Source organism: Dendrobates tinctorius, unplaced genomic scaffold (assembly GCF_039654945.1).
Source record: "Dendrobates tinctorius isolate UK_male_01 unplaced genomic scaffold, ASM3965494v1 ptg000380l, whole genome shotgun sequence".
Lineage (NCBI taxonomy): Eukaryota > Metazoa > Chordata > Amphibia > Anura > Dendrobatidae > Dendrobates > Dendrobates tinctorius.
The window spans coordinates 1,062,674-1,080,953 of record NW_027362046.1 but is presented as its reverse complement, the minus strand read 5'-3'; the positions used below and the strand labels follow the sequence as shown (position 1 = coordinate 1,080,953).

The window sequence follows — 18,280 nt, the reverse complement described above, 5'->3', positions numbered from 1 at the left end:
CACCTGGAGCTGGGGAACAGCGCTTACTGTAACGCTTCTTCCCCGGTGCCGATGCGTGTCACATGAATGACATCCATGTGTTTTATGTGTGCACGTATGCTGGCTGTTTTGTGGCCCACGCTGACATTAAAAATCGACATCAGCGTGTTTTGCTCATGGACAAACGGTCCGTGGAAACACACTGACATGTGCACAGACCCATTCACTTGAATAGGCAAATAGTGCTCCGTTCCTCCCGAGTCTCTCCGCATGGCTGCCCAATGGTATAAAATTCTGTGACACACCTATGATGTCTATATGATCACTGCAAACCCTAGATGAATTCATTGAGAGGTGTAATTCATAAAATGGGGTCACTTATAGGGGGTTCTACTGTTCTGGCACTTCATGGGCTCTCCCAGTGTGTCATGGCACCTTCAAACCATAACAGTAAAATGTGGCGCTCCTTCCATTTTGAGCTCTGCCATGCACCTAAACAGTGGCTTACCCCAACATATGGGGTATCAGCGCACTCAGGACAATTAGCACAATAACTCTTGTGGTCCAATTTCTTCTGTTTCCCTTGAGAAAATAAAAAATTGGCTTAGAAAATATCATTTTTGTGGAAAAAAATATTTTTTACTTTTATGGCTCTACTTTATAAACTTCTGTGAAGCACTTGAGGTTCAAAGTGCTCACCACACATTTAGATAAGTTCCCTGGGGGGGTCTAGTTTCCAAAATGGGGTCACTTGTGGGAGGTTTCCACTGTTTAGGCACATCAGGGGCTCTCCAAATGCGACATGACACCGGCAGACCATTCCATCAAAGTCTGCATTCTAAAACGTCACTACTTCCCTTCCGAGCCCCAATGTGCACCCATACAGTAGTTTTCTGCCACATATGGTGCATCAGTGTACTCAGGACAAATTGGACAACAACTTTTGAGGTCCAATTTCTACTGTTACCCTTGGGAAAATAAAATATTGGGGACTAAAAATCATGTTTGTGGAAAAAATGATTTTCATATTTTTACGCCCAGACGCTATAAACTTTAGTGAAATACCTGGGGGTTCAAAGTTCATATCACACATCTAGATAAGTTCCTTGGGGTGTGTATGTTCCAAAAAGGGGTCACTTGTGGGGGTTTCCACTGTTTATGCACATCAGGGGCTATCCAAACGCAACATGGCGTCCAATCTCAATTCCAGCCAATTTTGTGTTGAAAAAGTCAAACGGCGCTCCTTCCCTTCCAAGCTCTACCATGCGCCCAAACAGTGGTTTACCCCCACATATCAGGTATCAGCGTACTCAGAACAAATTGCACAATAACTTTTGCAGTCCAAAATCTCCTGTTAGCCTTGGGGAAAAAAATAATTGGATCTGAAGCAATGTTTTTATAAAAAAAAGTTAAATGTTCATTTTTTTTTTTTTAAAACATTCCAAAAATTCCTGTGAAGCACCAGAAGGGTTAATAAACTTCTGACATGTGGTTTTGAGCACCTTGAGGGATGCAGCTCTCAAAATGGTATCACTTTTGGGTATTTTCTATCATATAGACCCCTCAAAGTGACTTCAAATTTGATGTGGTCCCTAAAAAAAAAATGGTGTTGTAGAAATGAGAAATGGCTGGTCAACTTCTAACTTTTATAACTTCCTAACAAAAAAATTTTGGTTCCAAAATTGTGTTGATGTAAAGTAGACATGTGGGAAATGTTATTAAGTCTTTTGTATGACATATCTGTGTGATTAATGGGCATGAAAATTCAAAATTGGAAAATTGCAAAATTTTCCACCAAATTTCCATTTTTTTACAAATAAACGCAAGTCATGTCAAAGAAATTTTAAAACTAACATGAAGTAAAATATGTCATGAGAAAACAATGTCAGAATCACCGGGATCCATGGAAGCGTTCCAGAGTTATTATCTCATAAAGGGACAGTGGTCAGAATTGTAAAAATTGGCCCGGGCATTAACGTGCAAACCACCCTTGGGGTAAAGGGGTTAATGGCTAACTGAAAAGATGGTAACACATTGCAAGCTTTCCAGACAATTCAGGTCTCTTCAGGCATAGAATAATACAAAATCTGAAGAATCACATAGCACAGACATAATGCAATAGGTAAGACAAATGACGTGAAGTAGAAATATCATTATGGGAGAGGGATAAACAGTGGTGGCCATAAATATTGGAACAGTTCATAGATTATGAGTGTGAAAGTTTTATTGTCCCCTGATAGGGGTCTGGTTCTGTGTTGTGATGCCCAACAAGGTCTGAGGAGAAAATTCCTTAATTGATATAAAAAGACATGAATCCATGCGACACATTCATTCCTGCATTGAGTGTCAAAGGCTGTCATGAGTTTATACTCCCAGATCCTTATGTTTCTCTGAGATTTGAAGTTACCTTTTTAATACAAGTAATTTCATGTCCATGGTGCTGTGATCAGGGCCACAAAAATGTTTTGCCACACGTAGATCTATTCTTTTTTCTCTTATTGTGTAGTTGTGAGAATTCATCCTTGTTCTAAGTTTTTGCCCTGTCTCTCCCACATACAGACCCCCAGTTGGTACAAATAATTAAGTACACCACACTTTCATACCTTACACCACTCTTAATTATTTGTGGAGTTACAACATTTGACATTTGCCTGCATTTTTATAGCTACACATGGTTTACACAAATTATATTTTTTTGTCTTAACTCTATACTATTTACCATTAGAAGCTGTGTATTTTTGTAATTATCTGTATGTATACATGATTGATTACCACTTCTGTCTCTGTAAAAACAATCCCCTTTAATCCCTTTCTGACATTTGGCATAAATGTATTCCAATGTCGGACTCCCTTCCTTTGATGTGGGCTCCATCACTGAGCCCACATCTTTTCCGGCACATGTCAGCTGTCAACTACTCCACCTGTGGCACGCACACAGAGATGGGGTAACAACAAGTGTAGGAAGATGACAGTCCATTGAGTCCATACAAGGTGCAAGGCCACTTGATCCGAGAATCACAACCTGGCTTCCCCAAACGTATCCATGGTTCAGCGATGGTCAATGGAGCAGATCTGTTTTCTTCCAACCAAGGCTGAAAACCCCTAGGTTGTTTCCTATAGAATGATAGATCCGTGACCTTCGTGATGGAGCCATGATGTAAATGGCTGCCGTCCTGTCTCTGGTCCTTTTGGGATGTATGGATGTCTTGGCAGAATCTCTCTGGCTGTTTCTCTCTCTGTCTCTTTATACAGAGGCCTGTAACCTATTTGTACACTTAACAAGTGTCCCTCATTCAGTATTTACATAAAGGGTAAGAATGGAGATGAGAACAAGTAGCATTACTTGATTATTTAAACTATTTGCATCATTTTTCCCTCTCTGCTTTAGAAGTCAACAAACTGGCTCCATAACACAATGCATAATTAGCATATCAGCAAACATCACCAGTGATCAAGGATAAGCGCACAATAAAAGTCAATATCACCGGCTTACACAAACAAAAGTCTGTTTTCCTGACCAACTAGAAATCAACACTTAAATTTAATGCCAACATACAGATAACATTCTATTATTCTTCGTTTGCTAAAAAATAGTCGTCTGGTTAATTAAGGAACAATGCTCTATATCTTCACAATGCCAAAAGTAAAAAAAAAAAAATGTTTTTAAAAATATTAAAAAAGTAAAAAAAAAATATAAAAGTTCAAATTCCCCCTTTTGCCCCATTTAAAATAAAACAATAAAAAAATACATATTTGGTATTGCTGCATTCAGAATCACCCGATCTATCAACATAAAAAAAGAATTAACCCGATCACTAAACGGCATAATGAGAAAAACGTAAAAAAATGCCAGAATTAAGTTTTTTTTGGTTCCCACACTATTGCATTAAAATACAATAACAGGCGATCAGAAGATCATATCTGCACCAAAATAGTATCATTAAAAACGTCAGCTCGGCCCACAAAAAATAAGCCTTCACCCAACCCAAGATCATGAAAAATGAAGATGTGACGGGTATCGGAATATGGAGCAATTCTTTCATACTTTACCTAATAAAGAGTTATTTTTACTGATAAATGTTTGTTTTGGGTCGTTTATTTTCTGTTGGTATTTGGTTTATCCTATAAAACTCCCATATAATATTCTCACCTTGAATTTATCCTATAAAACTCCCATATAATATTCTCACCTTGAATTTATCCTATAAAACTCCCACATAATATTCTCACCTTGAATTTATCCTATAAAACTCCCATATAATATTCTCACCTTGAATTTATCCTATAAAACTCCCATATAATATTCTCACCTTGAATTTATCCTATAAAACTCCCATATAATATTCTCACCTTGAATTTATCCTATAAAACTCCCATATAATATTCTCACCTTGAATTTATCCTATAAAACTCCCATATAATATTCTCACCTTGAATTTATCCTATAAAACTCCCATATAATATTCCATCCTTGAATGCACGCCGCGTGCATCATGTTTTTGTACAATTTGTGAATAATATATATAGGTTCTCCTCGTCTGAGTTATTTTTCATTGTCAACAAAATACGATTTTCCTGTCATTCATTTCTCACACTCTAGGTATAATAATGACTTTTCCCTGTGTTGGATTTTTGATGTTTAAAAAGGTTGTGGGTACCTGCTTTCTTGGGTCTCTTGAGGTTGCTACGTGATGTGAGCCCTGTGCCCAATCAGCACTGACGTCACTGTCCCCACCTTCGGACAAATCAAGCATCATGATGCCGTCAGAGAGCAGCCGCAGCCCTGGCTTCCTGTTCATGTTCAATATGTCCAAAGGAAGGAACAGTGAAGCTGATGCTGATTGGGTGCAGGGCTCGTGTGATGTGAGAACCTCACATAAGCCTCGGGACAGTGAGTCTCAACACCACTGAAGTGGAGCCGGCACGCCAGCGGAGTATGAGTGTTTTTATTTTAATGAGGCCAAACATAAGGAATGAGTTCACGGAGAAAAAAAATATATATACCGTGTTTTTTGGACTATAAGACGCACCTAGGTTTAGAGGAAATTAGGAAAAAAAAATTGAAGCAAAAAATGTGGTTAATTCTGTACTTAATATCCCTTATCCTGGTATATATGGTCCCCTCATCCCTATTCTGATACACATGGCCCCCTCATCCCTACCCTGGTATACATAGATCCCTCATCCCTATCCTAGTATGCATGGCCCCATCCTTATCCTAGTATGCAGGGTCCCATCCTATTGTGGCATGATTGGCCCCATCCCGCTCCTGGTATGCAGTGCCCCATCTCATCGTAGTATGCATGGCCCCCATCCTTATCCTGGTATGCAGGTCCCCCATCTCTTCCTAGTATGCAGGGCACCATCACTATTCAGGTATGACTGGCCCCCCATTCCAGTCCTGGTATGCATAGCCCAATCCTTATAATTGGCCCCCATCCTGGTATCCATGGCCCCATCACAAAACATTATAAAAAAGCATTACACTTACCTACCCGGCGCTCCCTTGCTGAATCCTGCTCTGATACCAGCAACTGGTTCATGCTTGTAAGCAGCACATGGCAGGGACATAATGCGTTGCTCACAAGCAGAGCACAGCTGCCGGAGTACTCGCCATTAAAACTATTTCAACATTATGAACATAAAAAAGGCTTCTCCCCTATGTGACATCTCTGATGTTTATTAACAGTTGATTTCCAAGTAAAATATTTCCCACATTAAGAAAATGAAAAAGGCTTCTCCTCTGTGTGACTGCTCTGATGTCTAACAAGATTCCCTTTCCGGTTAAAATATTTCCCACAATCTGAACAGGAAAAAGGCTTCTCCCCTGTGTGAGTTCTATGGTGAGTAACCAAATCTGATTTCTGGTTAAAACATTTCCCACATTCTGAACAGGAAAAAGGCTTCTCCCCTGTGTGAGTTCTTTGGTGTTCATTAAGATTCCCTTTCTGGTTAAAACATTTCCCACATTTTGAACAGGAAAAAGGCTTCTCCCCTGTGTGACTGCTCTGATGGCGATCAAGATGCCATTTCTGGTTAAAACATTTCCCACATTCTGAACAGGAAAATGGCTTCTCCCCCGTGTGAGTTCTCTGGTGACTAACAAGATGCCATTTCTGGTTAAAACATTTCCCACATTCTGAACAGGAAAAAGGCTTCTCTCCTGTGTGAGTTCTTTGGTGTTCATTAAGATTCCTTTTCTGGTTAAAACATTTCCCACATTCTGAACAGGAAAATGGCTTCTCCCCCGTGTGAGTTCTCTGGTGACTAACAATGCCATTTCTGGTTAAAACATTTCCCACATTCTGAACAGGAAAAAGCCTTCTCTCCTGTGTGAGTTCTATGGTGAATAAGAAAAAGTGATTTTTTGTGAAAACATTTCCCACATTCTGAACATGAAAAAGGCTTCTCTCCTGTGTGCGTTCTATGGTGTGTAACAAAATCTGATTTATGTGTAAAACATTTCCCACATTCTGAACAGGAAAAAGGCTTCTCCCCTGTGTGAGTTCTCTGGTGTCTATCAAGAACCGATTTCTGATTAAAACATTTCCCACATTCTGAACAGGAAAAAGACTTCTCCCCTGTGTGAGTTCTATGGTGAGCAACAAGCAGTGATTTACGTGCAAAACATTTCCCACATTCTGAACATGAAAAAAGCTTCTTTGCTAAAGGAGCAGTTTGTTTTTTAATGCCTCTTTTGTGACTTAGATTTTCCTTAGTAGTCAGTAATGAATCAGAAGATGGGACCTGTTTCATAGGATCAGATGACAGATCTTTGCTGTGAATGGATGATGGTATATCTGGAGTAATGGCATTCACTTCAGTTGTATCTTGTAGGATCTCAAGATCATCAGATTTAAAACTTGAAGATGTCAGCTGTCCCTCTGATCTCCTGGTACAGTCATCTGCTAAAATAAAATAAAATAAAACAATTATTTTTAATAAAATATCCTTGAGTTTTATATTTTTGAACATTTCTACTTAAACTGTCCATAAAAATGGCAAGCTATGTAAAAAACTTTAATTATTTACCAAGACAATGACCGTTCACAGTCTAATAGAAAACCTTGTTGGATGAACCAGTAGTGTGCGGTGTTCAACTGTTTGGTTTCTTTTTATTCAATAAATTTGCTGATGACACAAAGCTAGGAGGGATAGCTAATACTAGAGAAGAGAGAGAGAGGATTCAAAAAGATTTAAATAAACTGGAGAAGTGGGCAGCAACTAACAGAATGGTTTTTAACAGGGAGAAATGCAAAGTACTACATCTGGGCAATAAAAATGGAAAAAGCATATATAGAATGGGAGGAATAGGGCTAAGTGACAGCACATGTGAAAAAGACTTGGGTATACTAATAGATCACAGACTGAATATGAGTCAACAGTGTGATGCAGCAGCAAAAAAGGCAAATGCAATTCTAGGATGTATTAACAGAAGCATACAGTCTAGATCACGTGAAGTCATTATTTCCCTCTACTCCTCTTTGGTCAGACCTCATCTGGAATATTGTGTCCAGTTTTGGGCACCACATTTTAAAAAAGACATCAACAAACTGGAGCAATTTCAGAAAAGAGCGACCAGAATGGTGACCGGTCTGCAAACCCTGTCTTATGAGGAAAGGTTGCAGGATTTGGGAATGTTTAGTTTGCAAAAGAGAAGACTGAGAGGAGACTTAATAGCTGTCTACAAATATCTAAAGGGCTGTCACATTGTAGAAGGATCATCGTTATTCTCATTTGCACAAGGAAAGACTAGAAGCAATGGGATGAAACTGAATGGGAGGAGACACAGATTAGATATTAGAAAAAACTTTTTGACAGTTAGAGTGATCAATGAGTGGAACAGGCTGCCACGAGAAGTGGTGAGTTCTCCTTCAATGGAAGTCTTCAAACAGAGGCTGGACAGACATCTGACTGGGATGATTTAGCGAATCCTGCTTTGAGCAGGGGGTTGGACCAGATGGCCCAGGAGGTCCCTTCCAACTCTACGATTCTATGATTCTATGATTCTTAATATTTGGGAGGCAGAATGAACAATCAATGTTATGTGGGAGAAAATAATACCAATTCTCATCTCACAAAAACAAGTCCCCACTCAGGTCCATCATCTGTCATTGGAAAGACAGAGGTTCCCACACTATTAGTGACTCAAAGGCTGTTGAAAAGCAACAAGGTTTCCATAAACCAATCCAGCAAAATCCGCTCTCACTTCGGAGTCTTGCAGTGTGCGCAAACAACATTTAGGATCCCTGTATTTAGCAATATTATAGTGAGAAGAATCCACTTAATTTGCGGTGTGTGTCTCCTGGAGCACAATCTGGGCACTATGTGCTGGGTAATAAAATGGCAAATGTGTAATTTTCACTCTCCAACATCCACTAAGTGTTAATTTCCGGGAAGTGGCCGTGGAGTCAAAATATTCACTCCTCCTACACACGTGGTTAAAATTGTTGGTACCCCTCGTTTGATGACAGAAAAACCCACAATGGTCACAGAAATAACTTGAATCTGACAAAAGTAATAATAAATAAAAAATCTATGAAAATGAGCAAATGAAAGTCAGACATTGCTTTTCAGCCATGCTTCCACAGAATGAAAAAAAAAATAAAACTCATGAAATCGGCCTGGACAGGAATTATGGCACCCTTAACTTAACCGCTTCGTGACCACCAACGTTAGATAAACATCGGCGCTAGCAGGGCTTTGTGCAGCGCGGACGTTTGTCTACGGTCGGCGGTTTTGTGCTCATCGGGACCCCACGTACCTTATAACTAGGGGATTTTGCCGCACAACACATCCTGTGACCCTCGACCTCATTGACATCTGACTGGTTCAGGTCCTGATGACATCAGCGTCACACCAGCCAATGAGTCAAATCACTAGGAAAGTTTGTTGCAGCAATGAACTTTCCCGGGCGATCTGCCCCATAAAAACGTGGTTTCTCCTCAGATCTCCTGTCAGTGAGAGATTAGAGGAGAAACAGTGTTACAAGTGCTGCTGCCAACAGCTGTGTCAGTCAGCGATTGTGCTATAAAGTAAAAAACAGATAAGGCAGGTTAGGGTTAGTGCTATAGTTAGGGTTAGTGTTGGGGCTAAAGCTAGGGTTAGTGTTGGGCCTAAAGTTAGGGTTTATCCTAAAGTTAGGATTAGGCTAAAGAATTAGGCTTTTCTCAAATGTTTCCCCAAATATTTGGTCACGTCGTAGTTTTCAATTTCCGGTAAAAAAATAAAAACGAATAAAATGACCCGTCAGTATTATAGTGCAGAGGAGGCTTATACACTTTTATGTTCTAACTGTGAAGAAAGTGCAGTGTCAGATGGCGATGTGGATTTCGAGGGCTTTAGTAGCAGCGACAGTGATAACTCAGAAATGAGCAGTGATTCTGGTCCATCCTCACACACAAGGACCAGTACAACAAGAAGGACAAATAGCGCTTCTGGAGAAATGTCTCCAACTGTAATACTATTGTAGGAACTCGAGGATTCTGATAGCGTGGGGCAATGAACAGACAGAAGCGGGTTACTTTAGTGCAAATAGTGTATTTTATAACAGCAGTGACACCCAAAAACAATATGCTGATAACCTGAAATGAGACAAGTCCTAAAGCTATATAGCAATTCAGTAAAGTTCCTAAAACAGGGTCCTCATAAACATGTGATCCAAGGTGAGTGTAACACTCAGGTGATGTGGCGCAGTTCACAACGTAGTGATGCAGAGAGAGTCCAATCAGGTATGTAGCAAGCACAGGGAAGTCCAGAACAAGTCTATAGATAAATCCCAGACGCAGCAAGAGCACAGGAAAGTCCAAAAGCTGATTCACAAGTTGATCCCTGGAGCGGCATGAACACAGGTGAGTCCAGAAACAGGTTCACGTTAAGGCATACAGTAGGTGACAGTTCCGACTGCTCTCATTGGGGAACAGTGAAGGGTTAAGAACCACACAGTTCAGGAACACAGTTCTTACCAGCTACCATGAACCAAGGGTTAAGTTCCAAAGATGAGTGCAGCTTTCCTACAGAGAACAGGGAATGTCCAGAGCCACAGCAGAAGCACACTCAGAAACCAGCAGCACAGCTGAAGGAAGCAGAATACTCCAGCAAGGAAAGGCAGCACCTGAGCTGGTTTTATACACATGAACAGGAAGTAGGGCACACAAACACAGCAACCTCCATCTTAACAAAGGGCAAATTCATTCACAAGGTGACTTAGAAAACCCGGAATACTGACACCAACTCAGGAAACAATGCCCAGTACTAGCGCTGTCCCTAGTGCTCGTGAATTGGTGCACACCAATGTCCAAGGGGCTTTGCCTCTTGATGTAGCATTTCCTAGATGGAAAGATTCGGATTCGGCTACTCCATTCATCCCTAATTTTAATGCCATTCCTGGTATAAATGTGGAGGTGGAAAATTTTGGACCAATTATTATTTTTAATTTGTTTATGACAGATAGCTTGCTAGAGCATATTGTCCTACAAATTATATGCGTCCCAATTCATCAGCCAGAATCCACGATCCTATTATGCTAGGTCACATTTATGGAACCAACTAATGTCCTAGAAATGAAAACATTTTTAGGACTTACATTCGCTATGGGGCTTGTTAAAAAACGAGCATTCAGTCCTATTGGTCCAACCGCCCTGTTCAAGCCACCCCTATGTTTTCTGCTGTTCTTCCGAGGACCCGTTATCAAATGCTCATGAGATTTTAGCATTTTAATGACAATAGTCAATGTCTGCCCAGAAATGCCCCAGAACATGACAGACTATTCAAAATCAGACCCATCATCGAAGACTTGACAGAAAAGTTCTTAAAGCTCTACACCCCAACAGAAAACAATTCCATTGATGAGTCCCTTGTAAAATTCAAAGGAAGACTGCACCTCAAGCAATTTATTCCTTCTAAGAGGGCAAGGTTCGGAATAAAGCTCTATAAAATGTGCGAGAGTTCAACCGGAAACACATCAGCATTTCACATTTATGAGGGGAAAGATAGCCAACTAAACCCACCAGGAGGCCCTACTTATCTGGGGACATCTGGAAAAATTGGTTGGGAGCTGATAACTCCAATTCTACAAAAAGGCTCCAATCTGTATGTTGACAACTACTACACCAGCATACCCCTATTTAAAAGTCTGGTTGAACATAACATAGGGGCTTGTGGGACCATTCGCAAAAACTGTCAGGGGTTTCCACAATCATTGGTCAGCAAAAAGTTCTGAAAGGGGCAGTCAGGGGCTTTACACAATGGAGAGCTGCTTGTTCTTAAGTATAAGGATAAAAAAGATATATTTATCCTGAGCTCGATCCACACAGATGCCACAAGGGCCACTGCAGACCAACAGGGATCCACTACTCCAAAACCTGTGTCTGTCATTGACTACAACAAATATATGGGGGTGTGGACCTTGCAGATCAGGTTCTACAGCGATACCAGGTATCAAGAAAATCTTATGTCTGGTATAAAAAGTTAGTCATGTATTTGTTTCAGGTGGCCACATAGAATTCTTTTGTGTTATCCAGAAAAGCCGGAAATGCAGATACTTTCCTTGATTATCAGGAAAAGGTCACTGAAAATCTTGTTTTTGATAGTTTTGTCCCCGCCAATCCTTTAGAATGAGAAGATGTCAGAAGACTCACTGAGCGACATTTTATTGCACTCATCCCAGTAACTGAAACAAGAAAGAACCCCCAGAGAAGATGTCGTGTATGTTCCTAGAGAGGAATGAGGCATGATCCCCGCTATTATTACCCACAATGCCCATCACTGCCAGCCTTATGCCTCCATGACGGCTTTATAATCTTCCACACAGAACCACGTTTTTGAACTGTTTTGACATTCAAGCATTTGGTTTATTTAGTGACAGACACATTTGAGTAGAGCTGACGTAACAATTTCCGGGGGTAGGTGGGGGGAGGTCTCCAGAGACACAAGCTGGGCACAATATATTGGGCACTACAATGACATTTTTACAATTTTTGCTCTGAATCTTCCTCTACGTGTTTCTGGAAATCATCCATGTAGTGAAAATGGTCACTATATCCATAGATGAATTCCCAGAGGGGGGTCATTTCCAAAATGGGGTCACTTCAGGGGGGATTCTGTTGTTCTGGCACTTAGCGGCTCTCCAAAGTGCCACAACAGCAGAATCCCCCCTGAAGTGACCCCATTTTGGAAATGACACCCCTCTGGGAATTGGAAACGACACCCCTCTGCTAATTCATCTCTGGGTGTAGTGACCATTTACCTATCTATATATTTTCCAATGTAATATCAGGGGTTAAAACAACATTTTAGTGGTAAAAATGTAATTATTTCTTCTTCACTGCCCAATGGTATAATTTTCTATGGATCAGCTGTGGTGTCAGTATGCTCACTGCACCACAAGAAGAATTCATTCAGGGAAGTATTTGGTAAAATGCAGCCACTTTTGGGGCTTATGCTGTTCTGGCACCTCAGGGGCTCTGACAATGTGACATGTCACCCACAAACAATTCCAGCAAAATCTGCTCTCCAATATGGCGCTCCTTCCCTTCCGAGCTCTGCCATGCGCCCAAACAGTAGTATTCTCCCACATATGGGGTATCGGCGTGCTCAGGAGAAAGTGCACAATAAATTGTATGGAGAAATTTCTCCTGTTCCCCTTATGAAAATGGAAAATATGGAGCTAAAAAGATTTGTGAAAAATCTTTTTTTTTTTTTTTTTTTTATTTGCATGGTGCCATGTTATAAACTTCTGTGAAGCACCTGTGGGTTCAAGGTGCTCAATACACATCTGGATAAGTTCCCTAAGGGGTCTAGTTTCCAAAATGGTGTCACTTGTTGGGGGTTTCCACTGGTTAGGCACATCAGGGGCTCTCCAAACGCCACATGGCAACCGCTAATTATTACAGCATATTTTACATTCAAAAAATCAAATGGAGCGCCTTCCCTTCTCAGCCCTGCCGTGTGCCCAAACAGTAGATCTCCCACACATATGGGGTATCGGCATGCTCAGGAGAAATTGTAAAACAAAATGTATCATCCATTTTCTCCTGTTACCCTTGTGAAAGTAAAAAAAAAATAAGTCTAAAGGAAAATTTGTGTGAAAGAAAAGTAAAGGTTTATTTTTTCTTCCACATTCCATTCATTCCTGTGAAGCACCTGAAGGGTTAATAAACTTCTTGAATGTGGTTTTGAGCACCTGGAGGGGTGCAGTTTTTAGAATGGTGTCACTTTTGGGTATTTTCTGTCATATTGACCCCCCAAAGTCACTTCAAATGTGAGGTGGTCCCTAAAAAAATGGTTTTGTAAATTTTGTTGTAAAAATGAGAAATCGCTGTTTAACTTTTAACCCTTATAACTTCCTAACAAAAAAAATTGATATAGTTGATATAGAGGCTACTGCGCAGGCGCCGCCATCGCCGGTGACATTTTGCTGGATGTAATTTTTTTCTAAGCCTCCCAATAGCCACAATATTATAGGCATTATCACCAATAATATCAATGCTATTATATGCATTATGTAATAATGGGGGCAGGTCAGTGAGGGGTCAGCGACCTGTCATAAGCCAATACAGATGAATATGTTGTCGGGATCCCTCAGATTACTCTTTCATCTGAAGGACCGATGTTCTTAGGTGTGAAGCATCATATGTCTCTAATTAAATCAGCTCCGTCGAGAAGAACTACACAGACACCAGCTGTATAATACCACTCGGGATGCCTGCCAAGACGCCTCTGGCTTATCAGTTAGGCTTCCGTCTTTTATAGTAACGAATTTAAACATTTTACAGACATGCGCAGTACAAATGATTTTACAACTTGTTTTCGACAAAGAAAGTCATTTAGGCGAAAAAGCAGAGGTATTTGACCTTGGTTCACAAGGGAGATGTCTGAGACATCTCCTCGAAGAACAGATAAGGTTTTAAACAAGAGAATGCAACATAGACAGAACTCAATTTAACTCCTTCAGTTCCTATCATTGTAATCAGAGCACCACATAAAGCCCCGCCCACAGCCCCGCCCCAGAGCACGAGAATCTCATTAACTGAAAACTACAAATACAGATTACACAACAGTAAACCAGAGTTGCCCTCATTTATGGTGGACCATTGGAGCTACTATGGATCCTGACCAGAAGATCAGAGAAAATAATATTGCTCCAAATTTCAGGAGAGATTGTGCAGTAATCTGAATTCCTTAGGATCAAAAACAATGTAATTGGCTGTAAGTTCTATAGAAAAGGGCTTTCACTGCCCAAAGTCATTTGAACAGTTTTGGGTGGAGGAGAATGTTGTGGTCTAGAGGAAAAATGGTGATCATGGTAATACGGCTGGACTACCCCACCGATAAAGCAGCCACAGCCGGTGACTGAGCGGAATTTGTGACTTCTCTGCATTCAGTGGTTACTACTCACCTGGGTAGTCATATGTGGGAATCTCCTCTTTACACCACTCATCATCTCTCACATATGTCTCTGTAGTATTAATATGGGTCAGATCTTCACCCTGAAACAAATATTGTAAAAGTCACAGACAGATGGAGAAGTCCCATCTATGATCAGCTCTAATCCTGCCATCTCCACCGTTCTCATTACACAAGTATAAAACATGTAATACTGGTGGATAAAACAAGACTGAGCACAAGACCTTCACAGCCGTCTACACATCATAGGGGAGATCTCCTGACACCTTCTCTCCATCTACCTGATGATCCTGAGGAGCACTGGGATCTTCTTGGTTACAGTCCTGTGGAAGAAGAGGACGGGGACATCTCTCTGGTGTTGTCCTCTTACTGGATAGATCTGGAGGAAACACATACAGGGACTGAATTCATTCTCTACATACAGATAATTATAGGCCGTGTGTATTTACTCCTGTCTATTACCTGGTGATGTGAGGGGCTGGGGAACCTCCATTATGACGTTCTTGTACAGATCTCTATGTCCTTCTAAATACGCCCACTGCTCCATGGAGAAATAGACAGCGACATCCTGACACCTTATAGGAACCTGACACATACAATGATACCGTCATCCCCCCGATCCCTTCATAGTGTTACTGTATAATGTCCCAGCATTCCCAGCAGTGTCACCTCTCCAGTCAGCAGCTCAATCATCTTGTAGGTGAGTTCTAGGATCTTCTGGTCATTGATGTCCACATGGATCAGGGGGTGAGGTGGAGGCCCCGTGATTGGGCTCAGGGGTCTTCCCCATCCCTCAGACACAGGGTCCTGACAGCGATCACTAGAGGTCTTCTTCACCACTGTGTAATCCTGGTTATGGAGAGACACATTAATAAATCTCACTACAGACATTTCCAGAGTCCTCACCTCTCCAGTTCTGTCCGTTATTCCCATAGATAAGAATGATGTAATGTGACGTCATCAGAATCTCTCACCTCTCCAGTGAGACGGAAGAGGATCTCTAGGGTGAGGTGTAACATCCTCTCCGCCATCTTGTCTCTGTCCATATCCATCCTTGATGGGGAAATCAGGAAAATTCTCTTCTGTAGAAGATCTTCACTGAGAGGATCCGATATTGTAGAGACCTGAATGAGAAGAAGATGATCCGATGTAACATCATAAGAATCCTGTGTAATAATACAATTACTGGAGATAATAAGGGAAACATATGAGGAGATTTATTATCTTACAGGGTTTAGTTTTCTCCCCTGACATCTACTAATAAAACCTATATATTTAGGCCACAGACAACAAGCAGTTTCCTCCTCGGAGTCGGCAGCTGAACACGTTCCTCATAGACTCATCTTCCATAACGCTAATTCTCGTCTCATTACCGACACTGGAATCGGCATTAGCAATACTGCAGGAGAGATTCATTACACGCGACATGAGAAATAACTCCTTCATGATGAGGACGACATCTTCATCTTCTACTGCGGCTCTAGAGACAGATGTGGCCAGAGTCGGTCACTGCCTCCATCCCCACCGGCCGTCTATATGAAGGTTTCCCGTCTTCCCCGCACTGGAATCTTCTCTCACGTTAGATCTCAGCTCTGAGTCACACACAGAAGTTTGAGGCTTTTAGAAAAGATTTTTGTTTCCACAAACACAACGGACAGAAATGATCTGATCCCAAAGTCTCCATGTACAGTGATTTATGGGGATTATTTCTGGCCTTAGACTTTCCTATATTACAAGATGGATGTGAAGACTTTTCTGCCCAATGATGATATAACTATTCTAGGAGTGACGCCTTTATCACCAGATAATAGTGTGTTTGCAGCTTGCAGAGCACAGCGGCTCCTTCTTCAGGCAGCTCCAACAATCCAGTCTCTCTCTCAGCTCTGTCACCTTCTATGGCATGATCTGGGGCTAAGACTATTTTTGTGGTAAAATGTAATTATTTTTTCTTCATCGCCCAATGGTATAAAATTCTGGGAGACAGATGAGTAATTGAGAGGTGGCGGGTGTAACATGGCGCCTCTTATTGGGGGCTCTGATAATGTGACCCCCTAACACCATAAGAGCAGACTCTGCCCTGTCAGACGGCGCTCCTTCCCTCCTGAGGAGTGTCCGGCCCCTTATGGGGTATCGGCGCTCAGGGGAAATTGTGGAACAAGTGGTTTCTGTTTTCTCCTCTTCTCCCGTGTGATAATTACAGACTTGGGGACGGAGCGACATTTTAGTGGGAACATTTCATTCCTCCGCTCAATGTTACACAATTCTGTGCCCCCTGAGGGTTAATAATCCTCCCTGCCCCCTAGAGGAGCCCCCAGAGGTGGAGGGGGTAACACTGGGCCACTTGTGGGGTCTCTGCTGTTCTGGTGTCAGAGCTCTTCACACGTCACACGGCGTCGGCCGTCTATCCCAGCCACAATGGCGCCCCTTCCCTCCCGAGCCTGTGGGGTATCGGCACTCAGGAGACACGGCGGACTGTGCGGCCTCAGCGCTCCTGTCACCTGTAGGACAATGATACATTGGGGGGAAAGTCACATTTCTGTGAGGGAAACAGGAAAATTGTCATTTTTTTCCTTCCACATTGCTGAAATTCCTGTCACACTGTCCGAATTCAGAGATTGTCCTGTCAGAAAGGAGAAGACAGGGGGCGAAAGGGTTAACAGGACTCACAGGAGGAACTGGCCCAGAAAGCAGAAGGTCCAGGAGCGTCCGCCACATATATGGCAGCTCTGTGCGCACAGGACGTGTGATGAGGTCACAGGAGGGGAGGAGTCAGGGGTCACATGATCTCCGGAGTGAAGACTAGTGATAGGAAGTTTGGCTCTTTTTGGTGATCCGGCTCTTTGGCTCTTGAAATGGCTCTTTTTTTAAATAGAAATCCGTTTTCCACAGTCATCGTTTTAGGTCTTTGCCTGTACAGTGAGGTCTCATTATACCCCTGTATAAGGATCTAGTGACGCAGTGTAGACTGTTATTCAGCATTGCTGTGTCCTCAGATTGTCAGCTCTTGTGATCAGGCCCCTTCTCCTCGCTCCGGTCTCTCCTGTACAGTGAGGCCTCATTATACCCCTGTATAAGGATCTAGTGACACAGTGTAGACTGTTATTCAGCATTGCTGTGTCCTCAGATTGTCAGCTCTTGTGATCAGGCCCCTGCTCCTCGCTCCGGTCTCTCCTGTACAGTGAGGTCTCATTATACCCCTGTATAAGGATCTAGTGACACAGTGTAGACTGTTATTCAGCATTGCTGTGTCCTCAGATTGTCAGCTCTTGTGATCAGGCCCCTGCTCCTCGCTCCGGTCTCTCCTGTACAGTGAGGTCTCATTATACACCTGTATAAGGATCTAGTGACGCAGTGTAGACTGTTATTCAGCATTGCTGTTTCCTCAGATTGTCAGCTCTTGTGATCAGGCCCCTGCTCCTCGCTCCGGTCTCTCGTGTACAGTGAGGCCTCATTATACCCCTGTATAAGGATCTAGTGACGCAGTGTAGACTGTTATTCAGCATTGCTGTGTCCTCAGATTGTCAGCTCTTGTGATCAGGCCCCTGCTCCTCGCTCCGGTCTCTCGTGTACAGTGAGGCCTCATTATACCCCTGTATAAGGATATAGTGACGCAGTGTAGACTGTTATTCAGCATTGCTGTTTCCTCAGATTGTCAGCTCTTGTGATCAGGCCCCTGCTCCTCGCTCCGGTCTCTCCTGTACAGTGAGGTCTCATTATACCCCTGTATAAGGATCTAGTGACGCAGTGTAGACTGTTATTCAGCATTGCTGTGTCCTCAGATTGTCAGCTCTTGTGATCAGGCCCCTGCTCCTCGCTCCGGTCTCTCCTGTACAGTGAGGCCTCATTATACCCCTGTATAAGGATCTAGTGACGCAGTGTAGACTGTTATTCAGCA

At 42.1% G+C, this 18,280-nt stretch overlaps 1 protein-coding gene and 1 pseudogene across 1 annotated transcript in view; both read right to left on the bottom strand.

The window, feature by feature from the left end:
• LOC141075914 (uncharacterized) overlaps window positions 1-10,345 on the bottom strand; it is a 78,479-nt pseudogene extending 68,134 nt beyond the window's left edge.
• Window positions 10,346-14,354: 4,009 nt separating this feature from the next.
• Window positions 14,355-18,280, bottom strand: part of LOC141075926 (uncharacterized) — a 206,757-nt gene continuing 202,831 nt past the window's right edge. Inside the window, exons 2-6 of the mRNA XM_073563133.1 lie at window positions 15,360-15,509; window positions 15,055-15,234; window positions 14,848-14,971; window positions 14,667-14,764; window positions 14,355-14,468 (exon numbers count right to left, since the gene is read on the bottom strand). Of these exons, the coding sequence (XP_073419234.1) occupies window positions 14,370-14,468; window positions 14,667-14,764; window positions 14,848-14,971; window positions 15,055-15,234; window positions 15,360-15,509 (651 nt within the window). The 3' untranslated portion in view covers window positions 14,355-14,369. The remainder of the gene's footprint in view (window positions 14,469-14,666; window positions 14,765-14,847; window positions 14,972-15,054; window positions 15,235-15,359; window positions 15,510-18,280) is intronic.